The sequence below is a fragment of the Pimephales promelas genome, chromosome 1 (assembly GCF_988280905.1).
Source record: "Pimephales promelas chromosome 1, fPimPro1.hap1.1, whole genome shotgun sequence".
Taxonomy (NCBI): Eukaryota; Metazoa; Chordata; class Actinopteri; order Cypriniformes; family Leuciscidae; genus Pimephales; species Pimephales promelas.
Genome location: NC_142769.1, coordinates 35,370,572 through 35,398,094, shown reverse-complemented (window position 1 = coordinate 35,398,094; position 27,523 = coordinate 35,370,572). Strand labels below are relative to the sequence as shown.

Below are 27,523 nucleotides of genomic sequence, written 5' to 3'. Positions count from 1 at the left end.
GGACAGTTCATATAAAAATGAAAATTCTGTCATCAACCATCATGCGTACCCCGTCGTTCCCTTCTTTTTTTTCTGCAGAACAGTTTTTTTTAAGGGATTACGTCACTACGGACCTAATTTTATCGTTAAAAAGCTTGGTTACTGTTGCAAAAAAATAAAAATAAAAAAACAGGTCAAATGAGTTTAAGGTGGTCAAGTTGGATTTTGGAACATGGCAGCATGGTAGGTTTTGCAAGTCCAATGCAGTCTTTCAGGTAAAAACCAGGTCCTCCACCAACAGCAGTCAACAACTTGATGGCCGTAAACCAGCTTGAACCAGCTAGAAACCAGTGATGTGAAAGGTTTTGCCCTCTTTCAAAATGCAGACATATCAGTTCTAAAACTTTATTTAGACAACACTAATGGATGAATGAAAAAAAAAAATAATAATAAAAAAAAATCTTTTTCAACAAAAATACCAACAAAACTGTATTCTGTAGAAAAATAGGTACATCCTTATATTTAGTTGCTGGTATTTTTTCACTTTATCAAAAGTAACTTCTTGCAGGCATATACATCAGTCTCTTACATGGACTATGAAAATGTTCCGCATTTCATTCCTATATGTAGAATTATGAAAAGAAGAGGCAGCAGCTCTTCAATTGTATTGAACCTAGCAGAAAATCTGCAATCAGAGCGCATTGTTGAATTGTTGTTGCTTTGTGAATATCATTGGGTTTCATTAACTAAGCATGCAAACGCACAAATTTGTGCATGAAATCTGCGTACGAACATTTTCTTAACTCTTTCGTACTAAAATTTATTCAAAATTTTAAAAAAAAAATATAGGAACAATTGAAACCACACAAATACAAAAAGCATTTATTCTGTTCGGCCATATAATCTTGTTAAAAAGGTACATCTGATCTTATCACGACTATAATTATATAATAGTAGCAAAAGGGATTACAGAATCTATTTCCCCTAGACAATATATTTGTATTACATTTTACTGGACAGACCTTTCTCCCCATAACACGCGTGAGCGTTCTCTGGTAGGTATGAATCAGCAAGCATGCATGCTTGGTTGTGTGTATTAGTGTGAGCTAAACTCACTGGCTCCTAAATAAGATGACATAAATGCAGAATGGCATTAATCACTAACAGTAGGAGACATATCACATTCATTACTGAGCTTAGCCTTGATTTGCTCTCGCTGTAATCTAATCCAGCAAAATCCCATTGTTAGCAGTTAATTCCAGCAACATTGCAAAAGGTAATATCCACAATCTGATTAACAGCCGTTACAGGAAGACACCATCATTTACATTCTTAATGGGAGAATCACATTAGATAATAGCTGGGGGAGCGAGAAAGAGTTCAGAAACGGATTATAATACAAGTGTGGGAGTCGCTGTGAAATCTTGCTTTAGAGAGAGAGAGAGAGCAGTTGGTGTGAGTCTGAGAATAATTCTAAGTAGGTTACGTTCCCCTCAAAATGTATAGATATAGTTTAAAATGCTTATTTAAATGCAATAAGAAATTGCACGGGGTTCAATAATGAGATACAGATGACAAATCTGTAGATTTAAATGAATGCAAGAGGGACACACACACCACACACTCACATAAATACGACATATTCCACATTCAAATATAAAATGACATTAATCACCCTACACTTTAGAAGTATAGATCAGACATTTCTTCATTAATCCGAAGTAAGATAAGACAGATAGATGTGGCAAAGAGCGTTCAATGACCAAAAATGTCTGAAACCATTTCAAGTGTGTGGCTTCAGAACTCTTGAGCCCGCTTAAAAATAAATAAGCTATTTTTCACACAGAAACCAATCTCAATGTAGAGCATCAGAATGTTCGATCTGTAATATCCATCTCTTAGCGAGAAGGGTGGAAGAGAATTTCTTTCACCATTCCTAACCATCAGTGGTGGAATGTAACGAAGTACAAATACTTTGTTACTTTACTTAAGTACATTTTTCACGTATCTTTACTTTACTTAAGTACAATAAATAGTGCCTACTTTTTACTTTTACTTCGTTACATTTTGCAGCAATTATTATACTTTCTACTCCACTACATTTCTACAACTTCTGTTACATTTTCGTTACATTTTCTGATCAGTTTTTCCCCTGCCAAAACGTAATCTGACCGTCCGTTCGTTGCACGTTTGTCTCACCAGTGACGTTTGGTTGCCATAGATACAGTATATCAACCCGGTCACACTAAATGCGTCTCACACGCAGTGTGTTTATCGTGCAACTCATACGCGAAAATTTGTTTTTACGTGCATAGGAAACACACCGTGTGTAATATATGTTTGGTTTGGTTAGGATTATGACAAGCCAAGAGGTTCAGAATTACACCATAAATGAATCGCGTTTACTGCCAAACATATTAACATACAGGGTGCTTCTCATTTCTTATTTGTGCATCCTCGTTTCCTTCCCTTGCTTCCTTTCCTTGCGTCTCAGCTCCACCCCCTGTAGGACGCGAGGGAAGGAAGCGAGGAAAGGAAAGGAGGACAGAATCGAATAAAAGCTTTTTTATATACATTGGAATTCTTGATCACTCGAGCGTCACTCCACAGTGTCATCAGCAGCGCTAAAAGGATCTGCCCTTATGATGTTGAAGTTTGGTTATTTAATAAATTCATAATAAATAATAATAAAGATAGGCTATACTGTTGAAATATCTGAGATGTGTGGTTTATATAAACTGCAAAGGTAAAGTATAAATTAAAATGATTGTGACCGATGTGAAGGGGGAGGAGAATTGACACGTGCGTCACGTTTAGTCAATATAACAGTTCCGCGTAGGATGCACCTGTGTATCCTCGCTTATGACTCCTCAGGAAGCCTCCTATCTCCTCGATCCTCGACTCCTCACGGTGCAATTAGAGAATTGAGATGTCCTTTAAGATGGCTGAGCTCGATCGGTTTCCGGGTCATAGGAGGGAGGACGGAGGAGCGAGGAGACGAGGAGGGATATTGAGAAGCACCCATAGTAAGGATAAGCATGATATTGCCTAATTGCAAGCTTGTTTCAGAAATGGCAACCCGATTACGAATTGGTCGTGAGATAGTGTTGGAAATGGTGACATTTTTTTCCATCATTATTGAACATCATTATAGGAGTAGGCTATTAGGTTGAATGAGTTAGAATTAAATGTTTTATTAATCATTAGAAAATAGACATTAAGATAATAAATTGTTATGCAAGTACTTTTACTTTTAATACTTAAAGTACATTTAAAATAAAGTACTTTTTACTTTTTACTTAAGTATGGTTGCCATTGTGTTACTTCTACTTTTACTAAAGTAAATATTTATCTGGGTATTTGTACTTTTACTTAAGTACTGAGATTCAGTACTTCCTCCACCACTGCTAACCATTTGGCTCCAGTAGATTGGCTGCTGTATTAAAGCCATTTACACTACAGTTTATTCTAATAGGGTCATATCATCAAAAAAACAAATATTCATGATGTTTTGAACTAAAAGGGTTAGATGTTTAATATATTTTAAAATGAAATTTATTCCTGTGATGGCAAACCTGAATTTTCAGCAGCCATTACTCCAGTCTTAAAGGGATACTCCACTTTTTTGGAAATAGGCTCATTTTACAACTCCCCTAGTTTTACTGTTTTTGAATCCATTCAGCCGATTTTCTGATATTTAGAAGAATATCCGTAACCAGACAGTTTCTGGTCTCATTGACTTCCATAGTATTTTTGTTTCCTACTATGGAAGTCAATGAGACCAGATATTGTCTGGTTACGGATATTCTTCTAAATATCAGAAAATTGGCTGAATGCATTTGAAAACGGTAAAACCCAACTGTTTAACTCTGGGGGAGTTGTAAAATGAGCCTATTTACAAAAAAAGTAGAGTATCCCTTTAAGTGTCACATGATGCAAGAGGGACATGCACACCACACACTCGCATAATTACAACATATTCCACACCTATATGAATTAAAAGAATGAATTCTGAACATGTTTAACTACACCATAAAAGTCTATGAGGTCCAAAACAACATCAATGGATGAAAAAACAAAAATATTCATTTTCGAAAATACCATCTTTGATGTTTCACAGAAGAAAAGGTCATGCAGGTTTGAAACGGCATGAGGGGGAGTAAATGATGCCAATATTCATTTTTTTTTTGTGAACTACTCCTTTAATTCCAACTTCATTAAGACATGTTTGGTGCAAGACACCTTAACAAAGTGAACTTTAAGGAGAAAAATAAGTTCATACATAATTTAAGATATGACCCCCTTTTAAAAGAAATCTTTCCATAGATCATAGAACACATTTTCTCTGATCTTCATCCTCCATCATGTTATATTAGCTTGGTGGAGGAGATTTTACCCTTTTCTCTTTTTCAGTTGATTGGGTAATGGGTATTTTATAGGTAGTGTGCACTGGAGAGTAAATTAAAGCTCTTGGCAGTATTCCGACTGGAGCGGAGGTGGGTTTTGCTCTGATAACCACTCAAGGAAACTTAAACGAGTCTTACCCAGTCTACTCCACGAAACGATTGGACGCGGGTAACCCGTGGCAACACACTCCAGGATGGCAGTCTGGTGAACTGTAAGGGTGAGGTTTTCAGGGCCCACTAGGATCATGGGTTCTTTGTAAACAGATGACTGGGAGCCTTCAGGAAGAGATAAAGGTAAAGCAAGTTACAAAAGAAAATGATGTGGAAAGACTCAAGAAAGCAGAGAAGAATTTCTAAACAGACCTGAGACTGTGAGCTGCGCTCCTGCACTGTGTTTGACTCCAGCACTGTTGTGGGCAACACAGCAGTATACCCCACCATCCTCAGGTCCTACTCCTGTTATCTGCAGCACACCCGTGGGCAACAGAGTATATCTGCACAGAGACAGACATAGACAGGCTCACAGTGAGAGAGAGACATGTATATGTTCTAACAACACTGGGCACATCCCTTCAAACGTCTGTGTGGAATTGTGTATTTACGACGCTACCTGTCATCAGAGGTATCCACGGGCCGTCCGTCTCTTTCCCAGCTGATGACCGGCTCGGGCAGGCCATGGATTTGGCACTGAAATCGCCCAACACCTCCCAGCTCTGCACGTACAGAACGTGGCTGCACATGAAAGTCTGCCATTGCTGAGGAAAAAAGAGATTGCTTTAACCCTTGTACACAAAGGTCATTCACATATGCCTGCAATTCAAAATACCACCATATAAACAATGGAGACTACGTGCAAGAACAATATGCAATATGCATTCATAGTTTCTCAAAATGATGAAGTAGGACAAAAACAAAGTGACAGGTTCTGAATCTGTAAAATGTCCCACCACATCATACTGAAACCTTTTTCTTCCTAAACTTCTCAAAATAGAGTCATAGAACACACATAAAAATTAACAAGTTAAGTATTTTACACCTAAGGTCCTGTTTTAAGATAGTTTCTGATGAAATAGAACGGTTAAGATTGAAATTTGGACACATGCTGCTGGCCCGAGATTTTTCTGTTTCTGTGGTTGCACCCCCCACATAAGTTGCATAGGTGCACTGGAACAATCCTTCATAAAAACGAATTAAACTTAGTTTACAAAGACGTGAAACTCACCAAGCGGTCTGGGGTGTTCACTGATACGCTCACAAAAATCACTACAAAAGATGCTTTCCAACAGGTTTTATCGTAGTATTTGTCCAAGTCAAGTCAATGGAAACTTCTTTCAAAAAACATAAAACAATCTTACCAACCCCAAACCTTTGAATATTGTTGCAAATACTCGACATCCCATGTTTCAAATCAGATTCCTTGATTGAACCCCTTTAATCGTGCCTTTTTTTTACCAGTGTTTCCCGTATATACAGTATGTCTGTATATATGTTTGTAATATATATTGACACATGTTGAGGTCTAAAAATAAAACAACTAAAAGTCACTTAGATTCTCTGACCACTCAATTCCTGCAAGGTCAAACAATAGCCTCTATGCACGATCACTTCCGGGTTTGTCTCAGCACGTCCAGTTACATCCGGTGCTGCGTCAGAAGCCAGTTTTGCGTTAGGTGGACATAGTGCCAAATTACACTTGCTGTTTACAAAAACCAAGCGGCAACATTCTAATCTGAAAGATGAAGCCTACCCGGAAGTGCAAAAAACTGCAATACATCTCAAATCCGCTAGAGGCTGCTCCCAAAAGGGAGCAAATATCCATAGACGTCATGTTAAAATATCCGTTTTCACCGCATAAATTCATATGTTTACAGTTTGGTCCCATGGACTTTTATTGTAATCGTCAATATGTTCTGCGTGCCTCACAACTGTGAGGGGGGCGATTTTTTTTCTAACTCGTTAGTTTAGATCATATTTAGATAAAAAATGTATGACAAATAAGGGCGGTTAACTTTGATTGACAGCTGATAACGAGTGAATTTGACATCTCGGCCATGATCTGACACAACACATCATACCACCTCTGTATCCCTTCTGAAACTTTTGTATTTTGTATTTCCTAAGATTTTCCAGTATGGCGCCGGCCATACCCCCCATAAACAGCCTCAAACCCATTCTTCAGAGAGTCTATGGGTGACGTCACAGACGCTTTGTCCATATTTTTTACAGTCTATGATAAAAACGTCCTGCGGTTAACGTGAATGATGTTAACAAAACTGTGAGGCACTTAGCAGTCACACAAGAGTAAAAAAGTGAAGTTATTTAAATTATTTATTTCGAGCTACATCAACAACTTTGAGGGTAAGTATTCTCTCATATCGTACGAAATCCGACTAGCGAATCAGCGTTTCTAAAATCGAAAACGGATTTTATTAAAGTTTTGCCGCAATACACTTGGCCTGCAGAACGCGCTTGCGGAAGTAAAGAAGCTGACTGAGATTCTTTCGGACACACGTCAGCAGGGTTCGTGCATAGAGCCTATGCACAGAAAACCTAGGAACACTTTCAGTGTTTGTTTGTAAGAAACACAACTTTGTGGTCTTACTTTATTAGCTCAAAGACATGAAATCAAATTAAAGGGGCAATCTGCATCGGCATCTGTCCATGGCCACTGATTCCCAGAGAAAGTTTGTGGGTATTTTAGAGAGAGCATTAAGGTGTAAAGAGAGTTGTTATTTCAGCAGTCAGACACCACTCAATAAAAGTCCATCCATCTACAGGAGAAGAAAAGACCAAAGCAACCAGTTACAGTATGATGACCAGGATTTGGACGCTTACAGATCCGTGTGAGGGGGCGATTATCCAAATCCCCTCATTGGGCTGCAGCTCACATAGTGCGTCCCGCAGGAGCTCATACTGAGAGAGGGCTGGAGATGAGGGGAGGAGCTGGAAACACAAACACAATTAGCGTGAGGTCTGTCTCTCCCGCAGCCAACCACCGTCCTCAAGACAAGTGCTCTTATTTAAATGTTAGTCGTAATTAACTTGAACCAAGCGGGACCGTTCGGAACACTCTTGGCATAACAAGAGGGCCGGGCCCCTCCTGCGTCCTCTCCCGCTTACCCCTCTGTGTTCTTTTTGTGTTCTACTGATATACTTGTTCCAGCTAATCTAGCATCATCAAGCTCAGATGGATCTCCGGGTGGTGTTTTGCGGCTTAAACTCACACAGTGGTGCTTCTGTAACTGGTCGTTTTGTTTCATGCGAGTCAAAGGCAGGCAGGCAGGCAGAAGCAGGGGGAGGGGGGGATTCTCAGGGAAGGAAGGGGGAATAAGCGCTCTCAGAAAGGCATCTTTTCAAGGCTTTCACACATTTCTCATTGATTGCCGCTGCAGGAGATGTGAGACATGGAAAGGAAGGCATAAATCTAATAAACCGGTCTCTACTACAGTATTTCTCTTTCTTGCTTTATCTCTCTAATGTGACTTCAATCAACTTCTCTGAAAGTTTTCATTTATTATTTAGTGTCAATGACATGAAATCTCTCTTTTTTAAAACATCATTATGTCTAGGTCAATGCCATATGTTTTTTTTCAGAGAGGAAATTGTGTGCTTCATAAAAGCAAATCCTTCTATTTAATTACAATTAAATAACACCGCAATCTAACTAGAAAGAAGAAGAAAAAACGTATGCGATTCCTTTAAATAGAAAATTATGACATCAGTCCAAGAAAATTTGTAAAAATTAAACATACATGAATGAATCATTCATCAGATAGATGACATACTGTACATTTAAAGGGGTGATGAACTGAGAAATCAAATTTTCCTTGAGCTTTTGACATCTAAGAGGTCATCATGTTATAAGAATATGCTGTAAGTTTCAGAACTAAAAATGTCCTTGTTAGTCCAATAAAAGCTTTTATTGACCCCAGGCTCAGCAAACGACTCGTTTTTCAAAGTGGGGAACTATGATGTCAAAGATGATAAAACACCAACCCTGCAGAAAAAGATCAACGCCTACTTCAACACAGACGGTTTAGCCCCGCCCACCGATTCGCGCATTACATGCATAGCTAAATAACATAGGTCTACCTCGTGATGACAAACCGGATCGAGTTACCAAGCAATACAAAATATTGTGCAGTGCCTGGTTGTGGAAGACAGTCGCTGCATAAGCTTCCTCTGGATTTCAATAGGATAAACTTTATTTTTAATGACGTCCCAGCTGATGAGGTAAAACATTGTCCGTCTGTTCGCTTCATTTCACTGAGGATTGTTTTGTAAACAAGACTGGATTTGTAGACCGATTAAGAGAAAACAACGGTGCTGTGCCGTCTATATTGGATCTGACCAGCCCGTTCTCATCCTTTAGCGTCACATAGAACGCTATATGACAAAACGGCGCTATACTACGCACATTGCACCCTTTATTGTTAATATAACACGCGAACCCAAGGCGTCATAAATCCTTTAGCGTAATATGAGACTACCCTACCCTACCCCACACCTAAACCTACCCATCACAGCGCGTGTTATATTAACGATAACAGGTGCCATGTGCGTAGTATAGCGCCGTTTTGTCATATAGCGTTCTATATGAAGCTAAACGATGAGAATGCGTTGATCTGACATTGTGCAACACACAGACTCTGGGTCGAACATGTATGGGCAAATCATTATGGTTGTCATTTACAACATTGGATGTTTTCAAAACAATTTCCCCCAAGTGCATCGACGGGTGAGTTGAAACTCATTATAATATGCAAAACAGTTGTCCACTCACCACAGTGGCTGTTTACTTCCAAGTGTTCAGTGCAAGACACCCAAAACTAGACACCCAAAACTAAGCTTCAGCTAGGCTCAAAACTAGAGTACAAAATAGCCTATTACTTATTACTTTTGATGTTTTTGAATGCAAAAACCAAGCGAACATCATAAGTTGACCTCAGAAAACAATATAATAAAATTTAAAAAGCCAGTTCATGCCCTCTTAAAAAAAGGTTGGGTAAGTTTTCATCTCATGATAATTTTTTTAACAGAAATCAATAATTGAGTGTGAACATAGAAGAAACCATGTTCTTGCCTACACCCGATTCATTACTGTAAGCCTAGAATTGTGACTTGCATTTTAAGTGGTCAGAATGTATTTGGTAGCAAATGTCATGTTTGCATATCAGTAAAAAGAGAAAAGAAGGCTACAATGATGAAATATGCCACTTAGAAGAGTTATTTTCGATCACAGATTTCTTCCATGCAGAGGAGCATAAAAGTAAAAAAAACTTGTACATCCACCATGATAAAGGCCAAACTTGCATAAAGCACCTTTAAGTTGGTTTAAGCAGGATTTCTCAGCGTATATTATAAGTATGTTGCTCCTAGGAATCAACCAAACCCTATACTCAACCAAGTACAGGAACACTGCAGAACAAATTCCCCAATTACAAGCACAAATTCCTCAAGTGAGTTATGAGTATTCATTTCGGTTTTGCATTTGAGACATCAGATTGGGTTGTTTTTATTGTGCAATGTTTCCTCAGTTTGGTTTCATCAGGTTTTCTGCTTTGAGCTTTTAGCTTCTCATTAGCAAGCACCCCTGTGTTGCTTCAGACCCAGCACCCTTCCTCACTCTGGCACTGGCACATCGCTCAATTTCACATGTAAACACAAACAGTCAGGGATGAGAGTATAGAGGCTGAACCAGTGGGGGAACTGGAGCATATTGTATCGCTCTGTGAACTCCTCCTCCCTCCCAGTCCTTCTGTTCTCCCAGAGACTCTCTCTCTCTCTCTCCCCCCTTGTTTTCATCTCTTTGTGTATCAGTAGTGTTTCAGCATCACTGCTTCTGGGCTGTGCCCTAATGAGAAATATGCCATTTCCTGACATGCTCCGACCTCTCTTCTCCACGGATGCACAGCAAGCAGCAAACCGATTAAATTTTAAACAAACATTCCTCAATGCCTCAACTATCGAGGAGTCCTGGTGCTACAACAAAGCAAGCAAAGTGTTACAATCTTAGCTTGTTTATACATGTTTCTTTATATTAGTAAATAACACTCCTCTATAAATATGGATTATTTGATGCCCGACTTCTCAGTTACACACATGTTTATGGTACATCTGACAAAGAAACTGCAATATATGAGGCGGCATTAGCTGGACCCCCTCCAATGCTCTGTCCTTTACAACTGAAGATGAGCACTGAGTTCCACAGAGGGTCCAGCCGTAGCCATGGAGCGTCTGTCATTAAAACACAACCGCTCTGAGCACCAGGGTTTGGTTTCTAATAAAAAAAGCACTGTCTAGAGACCATAAGCAGAATAACCATCACCACCTGCAGGCTCCACCAAACATTCAGTGGTCGAACTGAGGCCGGCAGTCAACCCTGCAAAAACATACATGCACCTAAAACACAATACATTTTCAGACGCCATCTTCCTAATTTCAACTTTCACAAAATTAACAAGAGCAGAACATGAAAATGTGTATTTGACCAATAAATTAAAAGCATTAAAAATTTTTTTTATTAGGCTACCAATATAACTGGAGTTTCATTGATTGTTTAAACATAATTCAAATTATGTACGCTACTATACATGAGGAGATGGGTACAATTACTGTGTGCAGTCAACGTACTGTATTCTCAAGTGAACTGGAGAAAACTATGCATGGTTAAACTTATGTATTTAAAATTCACTGAACGTGAAAAGTGTGTTCTCTTAATAAAAATGGACCAATAGGTCAAAATTTGGCTGGTTAACATGGCCCAGTTATCCAAACATATTTCATGTAACCTGACAGAATAAAAATGTTTTACAAGCAACAAACCAAAAATGTATATAATTTTTAGTTTGCTTAAAGGGATAGTTCACTTTGAAATTCATTTTTGAAATGTTTTAGCTTACCTCAAGGGCATCCATGATATAGGTGTCTTTGTTTCCACGGTATTTTCAATTTTGATATTTTTCGGTCAAACCATTGTTGTCTTTCACTGAATATATTTAGATATATCAAAATTGTTTTCAATCGTGATTTCCTGTATATCTAAATATGTTTAGATCTTCACAGTGAAAGGTAAAACTTCCGAAATCTCTGTGTAAACAATGAGTGACGTACACATGCAAGCGATCACTTCTGGCGCATGCGCAGACCGAAGCGCCCGTGCCGTCAGATCAGTTGGACATGGCTGTGGTTACATAAGGTAAAAACGATATAAATACTGTTTGTTTTCTCACACAAACCGCTCGTTTCGTGTCTTAGGCCATCAATGTTACATTTACGAGTTATTAAATCATGTTTAATTTTGACTTCTCTGTGCATGCTCTTAAGAGGTGAACCGAGGGTGGACCCCCTAAACCTGCATTATATGACTGATAGACAACAACGGTTTGACCGAAAAATATCAAAATTCTAAATACTGTGGAAACAAAGAGACCTACATCTTGGATGTCCTTGAGGTAAGCTAAAACATACCAAAATTAATTTCAAAGTGAACTATCCCTTTAATTAAATACATCTACAGTATAGTTTTTAAATGCATGTACTGTATATTATCTTTTATATAAAGATACTATATAGATATATCTAGATATTTTATATTCTATATGTTTTAAATAGTAGTCTTATTTTCCTGTGAAGTGTTTTGCAACTGGCAGAGGTCTCAATATTTTTTGTCGATTAATAAAAAATAAAATTAATTTTTCCCCAGTCAACTGCTTTTGATATCACAGCTCTAGGGTAAGTTTGGAACGGTGTGTGTTCTTGTGCTGCTATTAGCCAATCAGTGTTTTCATGATGTCACCAACTTGGAATGGAGCGGTGCAGCTAGATGGACAGGGTCTGGGACAGGTGGTTGAGGGCTTGATATCAACCAAAAAAGGAAAACTGTTTCAGACGCAAAGCAAATTATCATATTTTGAATATGAAGACCATTTTTTCTTTGGGTTAACTTGGACTGATGAACCATTGAAAGTAAAACCAAAAATGTGTAAAAGACAGAATTCCAGCAAAGCGACAAATCCCAGTGTTAGTGCCAAATACAATCAATGTGCTCACAGAAACCACACCCACCCACACAGAGAACCCCCTTAAGAGTCCCTGCCTTCTGCCCTCATACTTAAAAATTGAAACTAGGAGAGGACCACCTCTCCTGCCACACACAGACAAATTTATTCATGAAAACACACAAACATAAACAGACTTGAGCTTATTATAGCATAAGATTAATCACTCCGGTGCAGAGCACATGCAAATATACAGGTAAATAGTGCACACACACAAACAAACACACACACAAAATGTGCCAGTATGAATCTCAATACTCAACCCAATATACACAGACACATCCAATCTGAGATGTAGTAGCAGTTTGAAGTCAGCAGATCCATTTTATACCCCACTCCACACACACACATTATTACAGCTTGCCTCTTTCCCAGCACGCCACACAGTGTAAATTAACCAGATCTAATTATGGGGGTAGAGGAGGGAGAAATTGAGAAAAGAGCGCGAGTGTGTGTGCGTGAGAAAAACAGAGATTAATTGAAAGGGCTAAGAGGAATATGAAAGAGAACGAGAGTGAGAGATCTCTCCCTCCATCCACACATTAACAGCCTAACTGGATGGAACTCGCTGCTTGGAAACAGTTGGTTTCACCATGACAATCACTGTGGAAACAGACAGGAAATCAAAACTCTGACCCCTGCTCAGAGCCGGCTTCAGACCGCTTTTAGCAGGGGGGCATTTATTTTCAATGGGTGGGCACTAGGTAGGTATGGGGACTTTTTTTCCCGATATTAGATATCCTATATTTATTATTGCTACTGCCTTTTCTGTTAGCTATTAACATGAAGTAATGCAACCCACACAATAAACACATAAAAAACATTACACATTGTTGCAAGACGAGCGACTCAAGAAATTTGATCAAGGGTTAAATAGGCCTATACAAAAAAGAATTGCAAGACCGACTCTGACCACAGCTTTATAATAGCAAAGCTAACGAACATGTACACAGTCTCTCACTGACAGAATAGCCGTTTATATGCTATCTCAATGGCGGAAGTGAGAAAAAAAAAGCTAAGTTACTCATCTTTATTCTGCTATGTTCTAACATAAGCATTTACATTCGTAGCCTTAAAAAAGCATCATGTAGTTACCTTTATCAAATAAAACCTTTAACACCCTTAACAAATAAAAACACCCACAACATACACAGATATTATTCTACAATTTCCATTTACAAGAAAATATAGGCTTAAACACCTGTTTCTCCACGGCGGGAGTGAGTGACATTTTAGGACAATGGGCAGCGCAAAAACTAGGCCAACTAAACTATTAGTTTCATCACGTGACAACACATAGTGAACATTACAGTACATGCCAGTTAGATAAATAGCTACACTTACGACTCGGACTCGACTGTCTTTGGTCTCGGTCTCGACTACACTGCACGGTAGAAGCACCAAATACCAAAGCCGGGCTGTCGTTGTCTTGCTGTATGGGGTAATCGATGTGTAAGGAGAAACTGTGGTATTGAACAATTTTCTAATTTCCATTTTTGGAGAGTTTTCATCTGTTTGCTTTGTTTTGAATGCAGGAAGCTCGCGCGGTCGCACAACTGAAAATCATTTCATTCAAGTATTAACGTGCGTGATTGGGGGGGCGGCAGGGGGGTTTCCTCACAGCGTCACACTGGTTTTTATGTTGGCTTTATTGTATTTTCAGCTAATGAGCCGTTTGTATACATATATTTGTACTATTTCTCACTGAAATGTGAATTAAATTAAACTGATATTATTTTGTAAATTATATCATAATTCAATTTGGGGGGGCACAAAATACATTTGGGGGGGCATTGCCCCCTAATGCCCCCCCATAGCGCCGGCACTGCCCCTGCTGATGGTGATTTAAATGAACAGGTACCTACAGTACATACTGGTCACTTCAAGGAAGTCATTTTGCTGTTTATATTCTTGTGATCCTCGGTGGTGAGTCAATTTTGAAAGATAGGGTCATTTATTTAAAACTTTACCCTCCAATTTAAATCCCTCAGTTGTTTTCACAAAGCATCAAATGGAAAATATGGTAACACTTTACAATAAGGTTCGTTAGTTAACATTAGTTAACTACATTAGTTAATATGAACTAATAATGAATAGCACATATACAGCATTTGTTAATCTTTGTTAATGTTATTTTCAACATACTAATCTTTACTAATACTTGATTAAAATCTTGTTAACATTAGTTAATGCACCGTGAACTAACATGAACAAACAATGAACAGCTGTATTTTCATGAACTAACATTAACAAAGATGAACAAATGCAGTAACAAATGTATTGCTCATGGTTAGTGCATTCTCCATTGGTTTGGGGTCAGTAAGATTTACTTAGAAAGAAATCAGCAAGCATTACATTACTTAGTCAAATTAATGCTGTTCTTTTGAGCTTTCTACTCATCAAAGAATCTATACAGTACACAGATACTAGTGTAGGCTGTTCCTAGAGTATCACTCCTATAGACCGTAATGCTCTGCGCCCTTCAGACAGGGTACTCAACTGAAGTGCTCTGCATGTCAGAGTGAGCGTGCTGCCATAGTCGAATGGAATAACACTAGAGAAGGCATTGGAGGAAAAGTGGCACTAAGAGAAGACTGATGTGATTTCGAAGGCAGAACCAGATTCATGCGTCAAATATATGGACTATAAAAAAATTCCAAGTATGTGATAAGGTGCTCCATTCCACAGTGATGGATGTGAAAGACCTGCAATGGAGATGATGGATTCTTTCTCTCGACACGCAAGAACACACAAACCATGTATACATGCGAACATAAAAAGTGTTATTGCATACCATCCTTTAATTTCAATACTTTCACAGCTCCACCCCCCTGGGCTGTGTGACATCACTATCATGTAGCGGCCCATTAGACTGCTTTACCCTCCCCTCCGAATGAAGCACAATAATGAAGATAGCGTCCATAAATAATGCATATGGTATATGATGCTATTTCAGCGCAAAGTGCCATCGCCTCAACAGTCTTTAAATAGTCGCTATGAAATATTACTTTCCATGCACAGAGCCCCCGGATGGCATTTAAATGTAGATGTGGAGCTTTAAAGCCATACCTGCAGGAGCATGCACACACAAATACAAACAGAGACACACACACACACACATTGATTAAACTGTGTGTGTGTCAAACAAAGTCTCTCAATGCACACTGAAGCAGCAACGTGTCCCACACGTTGTCTTTGAGTAACCCTTCTCTTTGTTAACACACATGTAAATAAGTGGTATGACTTTAAAAGTCATCCTTCGTTTTCTTTTCCACGCTCAAGGGGACATGGTTGAATTTTTACCTCTCAGAAAATGGGGTCATCTTTTTTTGAGCATCTCCAAGATTATATACTTATTTGTTTCAGGTGTGCTGAAATAGTTTACCCTAAATTGAGCCAAACTTGCCCAATTTTCCTACCCTTGCATAGTACCAAAAACTATAGTCCAGGTGCTCTGAAGACGTGTAACAGATTTTTTACGAGGAACAGAACCAAAAACGTTCTTCACTAAACAAAAAACCCAAACCATAAAATGACATGACCTTTCAATACCATTCAAGATTGTAAAGAATAAAAGCCTGGAGCCTCACAATCAGTCAGAATACACACCAGTGGAATATAGAGTGTGGCTATATGTGTAGAAAGCACTTGCTCTGAGTGTTACTTAAGTTTATAGTGCCAAAATGTTGCCAAAAATATTGTGAAGGAATCCTACAACTAAACTTGTAATAGACTGATGGTAATTTTTTATATTTTCAAATCTTTTCATCCTGCGTTCCTCCTGTGTGTCATGTTGAGCTGCTCCACAGCGCTTCTAAAATCAATTTCTTCACTTAACATCATAACAGCATTCTCTTTCATTTGGGCCAGTAATCTCCTCTTTGTCTCCTGCAGAGGTCTCTGAGGTCCTCTCCAGCTCCTGCTGTTGACCTAAACATACTTTTATTGATTCATCCCATGAAGTGGAAGAACTATGATAGTGTTGGATGGATGTCAGTTTATGCACACCCTAGACACTTGCGTGTTTAGTAGCCATTTTAAAACTGGAGTTTATGAGGATCAAATTGTGCAATACATTTAAGCGTATTAAGATAATAATTGTTATAATGATGATTACTGTATGTTTATTCTGTACTTGTCTTCTAAAATAAATTGATATGTATGTGAGTAGCCCTCAATCGGGTCATGGACTCTAAAAGTCCCCAATCGACTTTTACTTTGTGACTTTTCATACATTATCTATCTATACACACACAAAAAACTGGGCTTGATTCGGTTGTTCTGAAGATATGTAAAAAAAATGTTTACACTTATGTTCTTTGGGGTCAATATGACCCCACATTGAAATGAATGAAAAAAACCTAAATATATTAAAAAAAAAAAAAAATTACACAGAAATGAAGGCCTAGTACTAGAATACTTCATATGCAAGCTAATGGTGTAGTTGAGGAATTGTGTGGTATATGGATACAAAAGTACTTTATATCTCCAAATACACAGCCTTAATGAATAGATGAGAAGTAAACAAAAAAAATATATATATTATTTGTATGATTAAAAATGTATATTTTTTGTACAATTACTCAATCAATTGTTGGGGTTGTATAGACCCCAAAGCCCAGAAGTGTAAACAGGAAACGAAGACCATTTGAAGGTTAACATATTTACTATATCTTGGCAAGAAGCCAAGTTGGTTTGGCAAACGTTAAAATGTGTAGACGTGCGATATGACATTTTCTTACACCATTATTTAAATAAAGTTCACTTTCTTTGAATTTAAATGGATAATCCAGCCAAATATGAACATTCTCTCATCATTTACATAAACTCACCCTCATACCATAAACCATTTAACCTTGTTTAACCGAGTTTAACCTTGTTGTAAAAGCAAGCACATTGTGAAGCATGACGTAAGCGCACTGCAAAGCTCACAAGGACCATTACTTCTACCATGAACTTATGTAAAGCTTCACAATTACATCAAGAGAAAACTTGAGAATATGCGTACAGCAGTTGGCTGTAAAAGATGGTTAACATATTTACAAGTTTTTTTTCTTACCTATTATTTCATTGATTTATCCACTGGAGTTGTATGGCCCAATGGCTCTGTGTGTGTTTTGTGGAGCATAAACATTTGAGAAGCCTTTCACTTGCATTATATACTCGCAGAGATTGATATTTTTCTACAAATGTTTTTTTTTTTTTTTTTTAAAGAAAGAAAGTCATATACATCTGGGACAACATGAGGATGAGCAAATAATTACAACATTTTCATTGTTGGAAGGAGTATTCAATATTCAATTAAATCAATTAATTCAATTAAATTAAATAATCTTTATTCCGCAGTCTTTATTTAGTCTGATACACAACGCTAAATGCTCATTCACTCATTATAGACACTTTGAGGTGTCTGTTATAGACGCACAGGGCTCCTGTAAATTAGGCTGCCACCAGTGATCTATTTAACGTGTAATAATGAGCACTACTGTGCAGGTTTTCTTTGAACGCTAATGTGTGAGTCAAATTTACACAAATTTTCCAAGAATATGGAACTTTGAAACACTGTCTATACGCTGAGCAGATTTGTCTTGTTAGAACACGGTCCCCAAACTAATTAACACATCATAGTGCGCCATGTCTACAAAAGGGAGCTGTGGGGGCTTATTTTCCATTCCTTAGGGCCTGAAACATATTGTAAAATTAAACCCATCGACACATGCATATCTGGACAAAAAAAGGTCCACGTAGGGCAACTAATGGACAAATACAAAGGACTCTGGATAAAATGCGTAGTGAGAGGGATGATGGGAAAGCTCTGTCACTCTTTATAACCCCCCACAATCTGCTGTCCACCTCTGCTCTTTCAAGTTTGGAAAACAAGAGATTCACTCTCTCCATCTCCGGCACCTGATTTTTTCTCTCTCTTTCTCTCCATTTAGACATGCTGCTTTAATCACAAAAAGACCCATTAAAACAGCAGATGCTGAAAATTACGACATTATTTAAATGACTGTTGCAGTGAGAACAAGAGGCGGAGGGAGCAGGAGAGAAAAATAAGAGAGATGCCCAGACAGATAAAGAGGAGGGGGTTACGGAATTAATTAGCCATGTTTTCTTCTGTGCGGTTGTGGTCGTCTTTGTTGATATTTTCTGTGTCATTTCTTTTCTTTTAGCTTATTTTAGGAATGTTCATTAGTGTTTGCTGGACGCGCTGTGCGTGAATGAGAGAGAGTTTGGGGAAGCTCTTTTGTTTTTTAATGATTGAGTGAGCTGAGATCTTCATGCTCATTACAGCACTTCAAACACTGTTACCCATAATCAGGAGAAAGGAAAGACCGAAAACAGAAGAAGAAAAAAAATCTGATGATAAACTGCCCAGGGAGTCTGCTGCCCTACAGAGGGCCGTCCGGTACTCCCTCTTGCCCCATCTCTGTTCCCATGCTCTTGGCTATCACAGTTTAAATGGGTTGGAATGAAACTAGGCCGCTGCCTCTCAATTAACATCTCATTAGCTTTACGTCACCCAAGCCTTCACCCTCCAGCCTGTAGACCCTCCTTCCACAACAACAAATGTGTATTTGGTACAAAGATAAATAGCGTTCGTCAGCTCCAGTTTGTATCCAGCCTCTCACAGAGACTTCAGATGCCCCAACACCTGCGATGAGACGACTCAAATCATTATTTAGCTAGAACTATAACTTAGTTCTGATAAGAGAGAATAGAAAAAAATTAAACATGCTGTGCGGGATCATTCAGTCCAATAAGACGACAAGGTCTGATACAAGTCATCCAATAAAGGGTTAAAGGGACACTCCCATTGTTAGAAATCCAGTCATACTATTGAATGGTCGAGCAATACTCTCTCATTTTCCCCTGAGACGAGAGAAATCTGCTATTTATCTTTTCACTTCCTCCTACAATGACGCAAAAAATCATCATTTTACGTCATTTTAGGAGGAAGTGTAAAATGGGGGGATTTCTGTAAAGAGTACAGCATTAGTTCCCACCCTTTCAAACCCGCCCATAGGGGGTTGGACCGATTGAGCTAACAGACCAATCACAGATCAGTGCCAGTGCGTTTGATTTCACCAGCAGAAACTTCTTGAAAATATGGACGAAGGTTCTGAATACGCAGACGTATATATTCTGGATAGGGTTGGGTACCGAAATGCGGTGCCAATAGGGAACCGTTTCCGTCATAAACGGTAATAACCAGACCGAATAAGAACGAAAATTTCTTACGAAAATGCCTGAGTCTCTGTGTCATGAGGCGCACACACGCAAAGTCTATCGCTCTCTCCCTCGTACGCGCACTATATGGTTTGGAGCACAGTCTGATCTGTCTCGCATGTGCGCTCTTGCTCACTCGCTCTAGTTTCTGGGAGATGTTAACTAATTTGCGGGCATCAGGGAGCCATTATCAATATGCGGGAGGCTCCCGGAACATCTGATAGTGAGGGGATTAATGAAGATGCCAATGACAAAACGCTCCAAGGTTTGGCTGCATTTCACGTGTAAAATTAGGTGTCAGACTAAGTGTGGCGATTGTCTGAAGCCATATAGAATCACATCAAACCATTGGCTGATGGCGCGGGCGCCAGTAAGACGCTATCCGTCTTGCGTCGTCATATTATATAGCGCGCCTTGTCTGATTTCATTGTGCGAAACGATTTCCAGGCGGTAGCGTAGAGTGGAGCTCAACTCTAGTCTACATTGATGGGCGGAGTAGTGGGAGTGGCCTGCGGAGCTGAGCATTGTAATGCACTATGGGGATTGTTGTCTACAATCCACAAGCACTGAAAACTCATTTGCCTTTTTATCGGCCATGAAGGAAATTAGAAATTTATGATACCATTCTACTAGATATATGACCCACTTTTATTACATATTCATGTCTCCACCGGTGGAATTACCCTTTAAAGTTCAATAGCTACATCACACAATGCACATGTAGGATAATCACAAAAGACATATGCCAAAACATGTTTTTTGTCAACAAGGGCAATATGTAGGCCTAATGTATCCAGTGCTATCACTTGCTTGATTCATAGCTTGTCAAATAACAGTTAATAGTCATTTACGAAAGAGATCGGTTAAAACCTACGGAGAAACCTGCAGGAGAAAACCCCTTTTCTCTCTTTCCCACACACTCACACGCACGCGACTTTGCTGCTGGAGCTCCTTTTCGATTGGTCGGTAGGAATGCTACACTTGAACGAATCTGATGTTGTGACGCGCCTGCCCTCCCTCTCACAACGAGGACCCCTGTGAAATGACCCCCTCATCAGAGGCTTTGCACCAGCCCTGCTCCTGATGCCGAGCAGCAATCAGCCCTTTCACGCTCTCATCAGACAGTAATTTCCCATCATCTTCTTCACAACGCTGTACAAATTTAATAGGCTGTCCGCTGCCCAGAGAGAAATGAGGAGAAAGAGAGATCAGAGAAGGAGGCAGAAGAAAAGGAAAGGGGGGAGGGAGTGAGGAAGGTGATAAAGAGACGCCCTCCCTCAACGTGCTCAAACACTACACAATCTCCCAAGAGGGGGAGCAACAGAGAGGGAAAGAAAGAAAAGAGAGGGAGAAATGGAGGGAGAATAAAGGATTGGGGGGGAGGGAAGGAAACAGGAAAATGGCAGATAAACTAGAGACCTTAACCTGAAAAACGAAAAAAAAATCCACATATTCCCCAAAGGATACACAATGTGACGAAGGTTCTGCAAATCTCAAAACAACATGCTCCCGACTGTCTTAATCTCGCCCTTACCGCCACAATCACCTAAACATTATCATAATTGTTACACTCTCACCTCAGTGGCCAATCGCACTGGTAATTAAATTCAACAGCCACGGACAATCATAACTAATGTACCCTAAAATAGCTTTGTCAATCACTCGCCAGTTTAAATAGCCAACGGGAAATCGCTTCGAGCCCTGAATGTTTTTGCAGACATCATATAAAGCATCATTGGCATGTAGCCCTCACCCCATTTACCAATTAAAAGTATCATCAGCATTCAGTGCAAACGAGCATTTTGTGATTCAAATGGCACCTTTCGAGGTTCATAGAAGAGGAGGTTACATGGCGTAGCATAATCCCTCATTCAATCGGGTCTACTGTACTGACCTGACAAAACCACAGAAAAAAAAGAGCAATGTCTTTGTGTCTTGAGTGGATTGTGAAATATTGAAAATGCAGTGACAGCTAGGAGTGAAATAGCATTTTAAATTTAAATGGAATGGTCATTACTTTCTCTCTAGCTCGCTTGTCTATTCTTTCTTTCTCTGTCCTTTTCATCCCGCTTTAGTTTGTCAGAGCAGAAATGAAAGGACTAAATCTTGCCAGGGCTAAACAGGCTCAGTTTTGAATAACAAAGTAGACGGACATTTGGCATCACAATTCACTCCAGCAAAGACTCAATTACTTCCCCCTCATTAGCAGCAACTGTTGAGACCTCTTTCTCTCACTCTCTCGTTCTCACACATACACACTCACAAATTGGCTGTGATTCAGCTTGTTTTTGGTCTTACAACAAGGTGCTTTAAATCATAGTACCGACTTACACATAACATTGGCCCAGAGAAATCTGTAAAAAGCCAGATGGCATTAATATGTGCATCTGTAATTGAGTGTCTCACACAAATCTAAGAATTTAGTCCTAAACAACCACAAACAGAAAACATTTAGAACGCTGCGAGTCCCGAGAGTCTTTGAACAGGACTGTTGGGACGGGTCAAGGCCAAAACGAGAGCCATGCGTCTCTGTCAGTGTCAGCATAAGTGTGGATGGATAGGGGAGGTCAGACTTCTCTCACTAGTCAGCATGTAGCTGTTTATTCACTAATATTCACACTCCTCACCATCTGTCAGCCAAACCACCCGCTGAAAAAAGCTAAGAGATGTGTAAGGCCAATGCAAAAAAAACAAAGACGTGTATTACAATATGTCCAAAGATAATAAAAAAAAAAATCAAAAAATTCAAGAAAACTATAATCACTTAACCAATTTACAAAACTCTACAGGAAATATTACAGTGACAGTGAACTGTATTTTTTTCTCTTCAATCTATGTGCTGATGCTAGGCCTACATATTTTATTTATGTGACTTAACTAATAAATAAATAAATAATAAAAATAAATAATCAGACAGGAATTTTTCAATAATCAACACTGCTTATTGCAATTCTGCCTTTCGGCAAAACATAGCATGATAGCATGAGAAATCAAATAAAAAATTCTGTAATTTTTACTAAGCTACAGCATGGAATTTGATTCAACAGCAAAGTTATAAAAGATCTGTATTATGATAGCTCGGAATTCCCTATAGAGTAACATGCATACTGTACAGTATAGGATAGAAGTTCATTATGAAACACACTTGAAAAGCACCTCCTTAAAATTACTGTTAAAATGTTGACCACTTTAACTTGCATAGTAGAGACAGATACTATATATAGACAGACAGAGACAGATACATACGTAGTATACTATAGAGGAACAGAGCTGTAGCTGAGTTGAAGAGAACCAGCTGACTGTTTTCATGATCGTTTGAACAAGGTGCTTCAGTAAGGTAATTTATTCTTCATCTTAAATTTTTCAAAGCCCGCATCCATATTCATATCAGCCAATGGAACAAACAGTATACCTTGCAGCGTTATCATACAGTTTGTCGCAATAACAGTCAAAACAAGAATGTGCGAGTTGTTTGCCAAGAATACAAGTCAAACATGCTTTTGTTCTTTGTCCATTGCCTTTTAAATATTTTGACCACAATTAATCTATTCTGCAGCTTTTGTTCTTTGTCATTGATTATATTCCATTTCTTTTTCATCAATAACCCACCGATTAACTAAAATCTGCCATCGAACAGCTTACACTCTAAAAAATGCTGGGTTGTTTTAACCCAACTTTGGGTCAAATATGGACTAACCCAGCCGTTGGGTTAAATTTTTACATTACATTTTTAACCCAACATTTCGGGTTTGTCCATATTTGACCCAAAATTGGGTTAAAACAACCCAGCATTTTTTAGAGTGTAGCGGATGCAAAATGCTGCTGTATGACTTTAATTCGTTATCAATTGCTTGTGTGCAGCTCTCTCTTTCAGCTCTCTGTGGTTGAAAGAATCATATTTACTGCACTGGTTCCAGCCCATGACAACAGCCAACAGTCTGGCTGACCTATCAGCTATGATTCATGCAGTGTGGCTGCTGAGATCAGCCCTGTCTGGATGTCTGGCCCTCCACATGAAGAGAACATGTCTAGACCATCTCGATTTAAATACTTCTGCATTCTGGCTCCTTAACTGGGTAACGGCCAACCAAAACCCTTTAGATCATCTGCTCACTCATTCGCACCAATAGCGAAATCTTATATCTAAACAAGCCCTTTACCCTGTGCTCTATTTTCTGTGCTATTAATGATAAATGCAATTAATACATACAAGGACTTGAATACAACTCGTCTATAATGAGAATGTTTATTTTTTCTTTGTCTTGAACATTTTTATTACAAAATTAACCTAATATTTGTGTTGTACTAATTATGACTTAAGTTTTTTTTTCACGTCTAAAGTGTCTCAGCTGAATTTAAAAGAGGTAAATTGTCAGGTTCTGCACGAAAAAAAATTCAACTCAGAGATTGCTAGTAAAATTTCACAGACTATATATATATATATATATATATATATATATATATATATATATATATATATATATATATATATATATAAACTGAAAAAGAATTTTCTTGTAAAGCGTACTCCAATAATGTTTTATACAACTTCTAAAAACATTTTTTTACCATGCGTGTCACCAAAAAGGAAAAGCAAAAACACTCAATTGTTAGTTGGAATATAGCAAACACCACCACAACAGCCAGCCTTGGATCAGTGAAAAAATCAGAAAAGAAACTGACAAACAGGCAGACACATGAGTGTTCAAAGACAAAAAGTATTTATGTGTATGCTGAGATCCTGACACCTCATCGCTGCACAGGTCCATTTGTTGTGTGTCTGGCTTCGCATTCATCCCTTTCTTTGAGTCTTTGTTTGATTACTCCTCCAGTCTCGAAAGATGTATTTGAGCAATTACAGTGTTATGATGAATAAAACAAAACTGATCAAACGCAGGCTAGCATGCACAGCAAATGTTGACTGGAGGTTTGTACCTTAATGCCGTTGCCTAAATGAACCTAAATGCTGTTAAAAGTCAAAACTATTTAACAGTGCCTGGATTGGCAAAGCAACCTAAAAACAAATCCATCTCTGAACATGAAATAAAACATCCCAGACTGGAACTTCAGAGAAGCATGTGTACATGCATAGCTCCTAAAGACATATGATCGATGTGGCCTAGTTAACCATGAAAAAGCTTGAATACGAAGCTGCCTCTTTTTTGTTTTCCAGGAGACAGCTACATCTTGGGTCTTGGGGTTCCCTTCACACTAGTAAACACATCTAGGGACTCACACGTGCACAAACCCAATGCCCAATCACAGTCAATACACACTCACTCTCTCTCACACACAGACACACACACACACACACACACACACACACACACACACACACACACACACACACACACACACACACACCCTCGCCTGCTCTGTCAGCTGAACTGACAGCAGTAATGAGTTTCTTCTCCCCTCTTCTCTGCATAAGCCAACTGGCACCCACTCAAGGGAATTTTTCTGGCTGAATTGTGGCCATTAATCACAATCTAGGGCAAGGCGGTGTCATGAGAGTATATGCGGCAAGCCCAGGTACTTTTAACACTGACTAGAAACAGGGAGAATAGAGGAAGTGATGTACCTAACAAATTCAGCCATTGGCTGCAGCTCAACAACAGCCGATGACAGAGTTTGTCACTACGAGCGCAATTACCGCAGGAAGAACGGCGTCCCATCAATCACACTTAAAAAGACATTCACCAGCTCCTCTGCGTCTCTACAAATGTAGGCAAAAATAAATAAACAAATAAAAACAAGTCACACACTCTAAATATAAAGCATTGATACACACACATACTGTATAAACACACCGTAAATCACATCCTCCACCTCCTCTATTAAAATGTAGATTTTGAATAATTAAAAATCTGGCATAAGATTGAATTGGGCAAAAGATGTTATGTTGGATTACAGAACCGTGTGGTGTGGAGTGGGACCCTATTGTGTCACACTACTTTCACCCATTCAAGTGTGCATCAGAGTGAGTGTCTATGTTGGTGTGAGGAAAGTGGAAAGTTAAGGTGGCTGTGGAGACCATCCCACTATAGATCTTCCATCATCCTAGGACAGCTGGCAGTTGGATGCCCATTTCTCACTCTTTTCCATTTATACTCCTCTTTATTTTTTTCTTCACTGGGGCCCCCAAACTGCCAGCTGACTAGAGTCACTAGGGAAATCACCTCAGGGTTGATGTGCAGGTCCCTCTGATGCACTGGCCCCACCCCTACAGCACATGCTCTAATCCATATGAATTCATGCTAATACACACACACACAAACTCAGCATGGAGCTAAGCCTTACCACTGTACTGTCCGCCTCGCTTCTGACAAATCACAAAGCAACCAGGGCTGAGAATGAGAATTATGACCCCAGACCCAGAGCATTAATGCCTCCCCTCATAACATCAATCTATGGACCTTTCCACTGCCACAGATAAAGAATCAATCATCACAACCTACAATCAATCACAGAAAACAATGAGCTGCAAAGACAAAGAATCAGTCAAGCATAATAACACACCCTGTAAAATAATACAAGAAGAAAAAAAAAAACACAAAATCCAATCCTTTAAGCTACACTGTGTAACTCTTTTAGTTTATTCTTAGCTAAAAAAAACTTAGTTCTTTCAAAAATATATGTGCTCATTAATGTATATTTACTTTGTTCAAGTAATAAAGTATTCTCGTGAGTGTATAATATGCCATTGAAAATACATACAGGTAAGGGGTTCTAATGTCGGTCGCCATGTTGCCCCTCCATCTTGAAAGTACATTAGCCAAAGAGGGACATACCCGTTAATTCAAGCTTCGTCTTTCGCGTTTACGTTTGAGTTAACACTCATGGACGAGGTCGAACTGGATGCCATCTTAATCTTGGACTACATTGGCCACAGTAGGAGTTAAAACCAAATCGGAATTGAGAGGAACAGAAACTTAAAGGGTTAGTTCACCCAAAAATGAAAATTAAGTCATTAATTACTCACCCCCATGCTGTACCAACCCCGTAAGACCTTCGTTCGTCTTCGGAACACAAATGAAGATATTTTTGATTAAATTTGAGAGCTGTATAACTACCACATTGGCTCCTAAAGGACTGCCTCTTGACGGCCCAGAAAGTCAATGAAGAAAATGTTTAAATATCCCAAGTTACTACCGTGGCTCAACTATATGTTTATCAAGCGACGCGAATACTTTTTGTGCGAAAAAACAAACAAAAATAACGAGTTTATTCGACTATTTCTTTTCTTCCTTGTAGGCCAGAACGAGACTTCCTTAGATTTCCACGACGCATGCGCGAGAATTGCGATCTGAAGTAGTGTAAGCTGGTGTGAGCAGATCGCAAATCTCGCGCATGCGTCGTGGAAATCTAAGGAAGTCTCGTTCTGGCCTACAAGGAAGAAAAGAAATAGTCGAATAAACTCGTTATTTTTGTTTGTTTTTTCGCACAAAAAGTATTCGCGTCGCTTGATAAACATATAGTTGAGCCACGGTAGTCACTTGGGATATTTAAACATTTTCTTCATTGACTTTCTGGGCCGTCAAGAGGCAGTCCTTTAGGAGCCAATGTGGTAGTTATACAGCTCTCAAATTTAATCAAAAATATCATTATTTGTGTTCCGAAGACGAACGAAGGTCTTACAGGGTTGGTACAGCATGGGGGTGAGTAATTAATGACTTAATTTTCATTTTTGGGTGAACTAACCCATACTTTTCCCTGGATGGTCATATACCTTTTCACCGCTAGATGGGGGTAAAAATCACACAGTGTAGCTTTAATCATCTATCTATCATATTTTATAGTAAAAATATCAAATTACCTTTAAAATAAGAGATATTTGCCTGTAAAACA

General features: G+C 38.9%; 1 protein-coding gene across 1 annotated transcript in view; it reads right to left on the bottom strand.

Moving 5' to 3' along the window:
- igdcc3 (immunoglobulin superfamily, DCC subclass, member 3) overlaps positions 1 to 27,523 on the bottom strand; it is a 79,397-nt gene that overhangs the window by 23,608 nt on the left and 28,266 nt on the right. The window contains exons 3-5 of the mRNA XM_039666875.2: positions 4,996 to 5,140; positions 4,749 to 4,879; positions 4,524 to 4,661 (exon numbers count right to left, since the gene is read on the bottom strand). Of these exons, the coding sequence (XP_039522809.1) occupies positions 4,524 to 4,661; positions 4,749 to 4,879; positions 4,996 to 5,140 (414 nt within the window). The remainder of the gene's footprint in view (positions 1 to 4,523; positions 4,662 to 4,748; positions 4,880 to 4,995; positions 5,141 to 27,523) is intronic.